The sequence below is a fragment of the Papaver somniferum genome, chromosome 11, assembly GCF_003573695.1.
Source record: "Papaver somniferum cultivar HN1 chromosome 11, ASM357369v1, whole genome shotgun sequence".
Classification (NCBI taxonomy): Eukaryota; Viridiplantae; Streptophyta; class Magnoliopsida; order Ranunculales; family Papaveraceae; genus Papaver; species Papaver somniferum.
Window position 1 is genome coordinate 129358726 of NC_039368.1, and position 6294 is coordinate 129365019.

Here is a 6294-nt window from a genome sequence, read left to right on the forward strand (position 1 = left end):
ATTTGTTTCAAGTCTCTATCAGCTTACAACTTTTATGAAGATCTCATCCAGGTTCTACTCTAGCAGTAATAATGAATTGAATAGACTTCTAAAGATAAAACCCAGTCATTTACTTACACCACACTCTCTATTTCTCAATATATCCATTTGTTGCATGCTGCTGACAGAATCTGTTGTCAATAAGAAGAAAGAAAACAAGGAAGGGAGGGATGTGTTCAAATATATATCACATCAGATGTGTTCAGATCTACACCGTAGGTTGGATGTAATTAATTAACTCGGTTAAGAAGAAAAATGCTAATTGCAGCTGCCTAAAGTGCCCATTCAAGATTTCAGTGTGTATTATATATGCTGCAGCTAATTACGGCATTCAACTTGAGAACATTAAAAATAAAATCCAACTGGTTAAACTGCTCATGTCATGGGGCACAGGGTGTACTTCACCGTTACCAGTGAAGTACGTTTTTGGTAACGGTGGCAGAAATCTGGTCAAGGGTACATGATAAATTCTGTTTGCAATGCTTTTGTGAATGAGGAGGTCACTAAAAAATGTTTTCTGTCGCATGTCTGATATTCACTCACTGTAAATATTTAGATTAATTAGATCACGATGTGAACACTGGCACAAAATTCAAGTTAGGCGTCGAGATTTCGTCCAAAAGTCGGGTTTTGGATCACTAAGCAAATTTTTGATAGCTAGCTAGGCTAATTTAAAGAGACAAAGTGATTTTTTTTTTAAAAAGAGACAGGTAAGTTGGGTCAAGTGGAAATATTTGGGGTCACAACGGTCGACTTTGGGTCTCTAAAGCACGTCGAATTTTTGGCCACAGCGGAAACCCTTGAACAAAACTTAGATTACGTGTTAAAATATAGGCAAGAGTAGGATTTTGGATCGTTCAGCAATCTTTTTAGTAATTCATGCAAGGGTACTCATGAAAAAAAAACACACACACGGATGAGAACAACCTCAAGAATCCTGAATTTCTTTCGCTCTCACAAAAATTATATCAAGTAAAATGGTGAGCTTATATGTTCGCCGAGGACGTTGAGGGAGGATCATTCTCATTAAAATTAAACTTGTTGGAAGGATTTGATATGCACGCGTTGCTTAGTGTTCCTATCCATCCTACACATAGTCATATCAACTTCATATACTCGACTTTCAGTCTTGTGATCATATGCTACTACTAAAGTAAGCTTGCTGGTATTCTTCTCTTTGTTGTATATTTCTACTACTCTATTTACTGCATAAAGGGTAATGCACTGCATAGGGTGATGCTATCAAGCTCATGCATGTTTCGGAGATTATATCACACCAACGCTACCACTCTTTGTTATTAGGGTTGAACTTTCAAACTATACGTTCTTTTATATAAATCAATATAAGTAATATCAACTTACAAATGACACAGTTTACAGTGGGGAACGGAAAAGGATAAGATTTTGGAAGGATAAATGGCTAGATAGAGGGGGACTTCAAGATTTATTTTCGGTTATTTTCAAGACGGCCAAGACGAAAGATGCGTCAATAGCTGATATGATTGTGAACAATAGATGGAATTGTGATTTTAGGAGGGCTTTGAATGCAAATGAGAGGTTAGTGTGGGACTTGCTTAGACGTGATTGTCCCGTTCCAAAGTTAGGGGAAGTTGAGGATGAAGTGCGTATTATGGAGAATTTTAGTGCCAAGAAGTGCTACGAGATTTTGACATGTAATTATCCTCCATGTAATTTCGATTCTCATTTATGGAAGAGATATATTCCAAACAAGGTAAGCTTCATTCTTTGGGCAAGTTTTCATGACTCTCTCACTACTAGAGACATGTTAGTTCATCGCGGTATAAGCATTCAAACTGATTTGTGTGTTTTTTTGCAATGATGAAAGAGAAACTTCTGATCATATGTTTCTACACTGTCCGTATTGTTTTGCGATATGGGATTATTTTATCAAGGCTTTTAAGATATCATGGCCGATGCCAAGAACTTTGTTACAATTGTTTGAAGTTTGGAATAGTAATGTGCTTAAAGGAAGAGGGAAGGAGGTTTGGAAGATTATTCACTATGCTATTTGTTGGATATTATGGAAGGAGAGAAATGGGAGAGTATTTGGTGGTCGCCAGAAAAATATTACGGAGAATATTGATCTTGTTAAGCAACTTGTTGTCTTATGGTCTTCTGACTCAGATTCTTTTAAATTTGTTCCTCCTAGCCTCATTTGGAGCAATTGGGAAACTCTCATGAGAGAGTGATTAGCTTTGTCATTTGTATTTCTCTTTTTCTCTTTTAATATAACCTTTTCTTCGAAAAAATATAAGTAATCATAACTTAATATAATGGAAACTCCAGAATGCTCTTGCTAAGATTATCTAGGGGCCAAACATTTGTTCATTTTCGCACGTCATAATGAATTATGAAAAAAATCATGTTTAATGGCCTTGTTTGGTAACCATTATGATTATCTATTTATGATTATAGATAATCATAAACTGAAAAATGATTATATCATAATCATTTTTGAAATAAATTTTAACAAACAACTTTTTGGAATAATTGATCATCAAAAAATGAAAAATGATTAAAATGAGAAGTTGTTTGGTACACATGTTTATAATTATCATTTTAGTGTTTTTTTTATAAACCACAACACATAAATTTAATCATAGATCTTCAATACACCAGCAGTTTGATCTTAGCTAGTTTCGGTATCGGAACCTATACATGGCATCGGCAATTTCATCTCTCACGTGATTCATTTCACTTCTTCTTTGTTGATGTGCGTACATACCACTAAACGTTGGTTCATCAGGCGGGGATGTATCAACATCTATGACATTTTCTTCATTTGCATAATATGCAAACAGTTCATCAGACTTGGATTCCGTCCTAATGAAATTGTGAATTGCACATGTTGCTATTAATATTTGTACCTGGGTGTTGTATGGAAATGAGGAAGGATCCCTAAAAGTTGGAAAGCGAGATTTAAGAACTCTAAAGCTTCGCTCGAATGCATTCCTTAATGAAGAATGCCCAAAATTAAACAACTCCTTTGCAGTGAACCTTCCATTGCTTCCTCTTCTACAGTCATGTAAGTGATAACGAACTCCCCGATATGGAGCAAGAAAACCAGGCATGTTTGGATATCCAGCATCAACAACATAATACTATCCTAAAAATGTAAACAATGTCAGAGAATATTCAGCAACAATAACATCATTAGTCACAATACAAGTAGAGGGAATTCACAAGAAGAAAACGCATTCTGGTCAGAAAGAAGACATGGTACACAAACGACAGTGGTTTAGGTTCTAAGCTATTCATGCTTATAATCCTGGACTTGACAGATTGTACTTCGAAAAGTTGAAATGAAAACTGCCATTAGCTACTACTATACATTCAATCCATTGAAAGTATGTCATACCAAAGGAAACCCACAAAATTATAAGACTCTTACTAACACAACTTGTTTTAAAGACTATTATAAAAGGTGCAAACTCATATATTGAATTATTGCGTATATTCCATTTTTCTAAAAACGTAAGTAGTATATGCACACTTATGATTTATGTAACAAGTTAGAATTGGAAGATGAGACCTATCTTACTGACCATATTACATTTTTCCGGCTTAATATCTTACTGCCTCGCCTTAGAGATTTGATCCTGGTTAAACAACAAAAAGGCCGGTGCCATACATATATGTTGGCAACCATAGAAAGCGTAAATTCAAAACAAATACTGGCGCACACTGAAATTTCTAAAGATTATAAATTAATCACCAAAAACAGACCTTAGAGATGTTTCGCAGCAACCCACGACACTTGCACAAAATGACCGACAATGACATAAAGCTATTGCTGTTACTACTGGAACAACTTAAATTTCTAGGCCGAGTTCCACTGCAATACTAGTTCTACCAAAATAAAAAAGACTAACTATACTGGTGACCCAATGTACCAATCCAGACTTCTTGAGATGCAACTAAATCTGCTTCCACTATGGCGTGTTCCAAGCTTAGTGATACACTTTCTAAACAGCATTCGCTTTGAATATATAGACATATGGTAATCAAAAGTTAGGATACAATCGACAATACATAGCATACAATCGACAATGAAATACCAATGACAGAGCAAAAGAGAGTACAGATTCATTGAATAACTATCTCAAATCAGGATATAAAAAAAAATCACGTAGTTCGAGGTTCATATGATAAGCAAAATGTATAGCAAAATTAACTAACCTTCAGGGGCATGAGGAAACATCATACTTCTATTACTCAAAGTTTCCCATAAAATTCTTGAGTCATTTGCAGATCCTTCCCATCCAGCATAGATATATGTGAATTTCAAATCAAACGAACATACTGCCATCACGTTTTGCAATATATTTCCGTTCCTATTGAAGTATGGTGTTTGTTGGGATAGTGGTACAATCACTTTAATATGTGTTCCGTCTATAGCGCCAATACAATCCTATAAAATATTTATGGAAATTTAAATTATAAGTTAAAAATGAGAAGAAAAAAAAGACAAAGCTATAAGAGATATCATCTGACGTACCTTGAACCATGGGAAATATTTAGAGTTGTTGAGTATTTCAGCTGGAGCCTCAGAAAAAGAAGGAGGTTTTATAAGTTCATTGGAAAGTTCCATGATGGCTCTCAATACTTCATTGAAGTATCTACTTATAGTTTCACCGGAATGTTGAAATCTTTCTTGTAATATTCTATTATCTTCATTATGTCCAATCGTGAGTAGGAAAATCGCCAACTGCTCTTCTATGGTAACCCATCGTCTGTCACGTAAAAGTTCTCTTTCTCTTAAAATGTGAGTCAACCTTAAGAAAACAAATTTCTCCATGCGATACTGCTCATACAGGATTCCTTACATATGCGACCCTTAACGTTTTCGATAACTGCTGCAACCACAAGTAATAAGGTGCGTTCTTCAAGATCTTCTGCGGAGTCCATATCCTAATATATACAAACAATTGGTAAGGCTCAGTAAGAGGGAAACTAAAGAAGAGTAAATTGAACTAAATTGAATGTAGAGTAGGAAAACTAGAGAACAGTAGAATAAACAGGTTATCAATTTAAAAATAGTTCTCATGCCTCATCTACAACCAGAATTCAAAGGAAAGAGCAAGTGCATTAATCAGAACATATGCATAAGAACCAGTTGCAGTTGAACCGCCAAAAATGGTACACAACTCTTCATAGATAGGGCAGCCATTTGTCTTATACTTTTTTTTATCTGGGTTTTCCTACGTCAAAACATTACAAATTATCTACTGACTACTGCCCATAATAATTCACAAATCAAAATACAACCTACAATAAAAACAAAGAGTGTGTTTTCAATTAAATTTACCCCAAGATATGCATCCCACACTCCTTCATCGTCAACTATAATCTTTTTATCTTCTGAATCCCATTCAATGCCACTAAGGGACATGAGTTTCTTCATGTCATTGTGTCTAACCCTCAACACATTATACCTATTCTTAATCTGATCCATAGTAAAACTCTGTCCATTTTTCTGGTTGAATTCATCTTTTACTTCAATCCAAGCTTCTTTCATAAATGATTTAGGCTTCTTACCGCAAAGTATTTGAATGATCAAAAGTTCACATAGGCTTTTTTCCAAACTATTACACCATTTGTCAGTTTCAGTCGACATTCTAATGAACCCAATTTTTAAAAAAATGTTAGTAAATACCAGTCAGGCAATTTCACAAACAGTTGGTGGAATTTCCAAAATCAAGAGCAGAGCATACTAAATTGAAATTAACAAAGAAAAAATTGAAAACCCACTAAAGAAAACTTACCTGATTTTGATTTTAATACGGAGTTCTTCAAATTTTGAAGAAGATGAATTCACCACCTTAGTTTGGGTTTCAACAGAAATGTGAGAGAAGATCGAGATTAATCGTCGAGATTCGAGTTGCTAATGAACATATAACAGAGAAGAGTAGACGATTGATGAAATCAGAGAGGAGAGAAATCAGATCTAGGGTTTTTCTTCCCCATTTTTTTTCTTATCTAGTTCCCCTCTCTCAGTTAGTTTTTATCGAAAATAAATAGAAAAGAAAAAGAAAATCCGAGTTGTCCCTTTATTTTGGACCATTGTGGCACCCCACAGGATATATGATGTATAACCCCTCTAGGGTGATGCGACAACACGGGTATATACAACATCAACCTCTGTAGAAAATGGGGGATTACTACAAATTGGAGTTGGAGTTGTGCTCTTCTAGTGGTGATAATCTTACGATTGTTCACATAGGCCCAACTACT

The 6294-nt window shown here is 35.0% G+C and overlaps 2 protein-coding genes across 2 annotated transcripts; both read right to left on the reverse strand.

The window, feature by feature from the left end:
• Nucleotides 1–2693: 2693 nt before the first annotated feature.
• Nucleotides 2694–4858, reverse strand: LOC113325144 (protein ALP1-like). The gene is made up of 4 exons (XM_026573365.1): nt 4559–4858; nt 4240–4471; nt 3692–3744; nt 2694–3161 (listed from the first exon to the last, which is right to left on the reverse strand). The coding sequence occupies exons 1-4, from the start codon at nt 4856–4858 to the stop codon at nt 2694–2696; spliced, it is 1053 nt and encodes a 350-aa protein (XP_026429150.1).
• Nucleotides 4859–5114: 256 nt separating this feature from the next.
• LOC113325145 lies at nt 5115–5677 on the reverse strand. Its single transcript, XM_026573366.1, has 2 exons — nt 5369–5677; nt 5115–5261 (listed from the first exon to the last, which is right to left on the reverse strand). The coding sequence occupies exons 1-2, from the start codon at nt 5675–5677 to the stop codon at nt 5115–5117; spliced, it is 456 nt and encodes a 151-aa protein (XP_026429151.1).
• Between the last annotated feature and the right edge of the window lie 617 nt (nt 5678–6294).

Excerpts from the sequence above, each read along its gene's own strand:
- LOC113325144 (XM_026573365.1), bottom strand. The coding sequence starts at position 4,858 with ATGGAGAAATTTGTTTTCTTAAGGTTGACTCACATTTTAAGAGAAAGA. Across the intron at positions 4,472-4,558 it reads AATATTTCCCATGGTTCAAG|GATTGTATTGGCGCTATAGA; the intron begins GTACGTCAGATG and ends AATATTTTATAG. Across the intron at positions 3,162-3,691 it reads CTATGGTTGCCAACATATAT|TATTATGTTGTTGATGCTGG; the intron begins GTATGGCACCGG and ends TTTTTAGGATAG.
- LOC113325145 (XM_026573366.1), bottom strand. The coding sequence starts at position 5,677 with ATGTCGACTGAAACTGACAAATGGTGTAATAGTTTGGAAAAAAGCCTA. Across the intron at positions 5,262-5,368 it reads TGTGGGATGCATATCTTGGG|GAAAACCCAGATAAAAAAAA; the intron begins GTAAATTTAATT and ends GTTTTGACGTAG.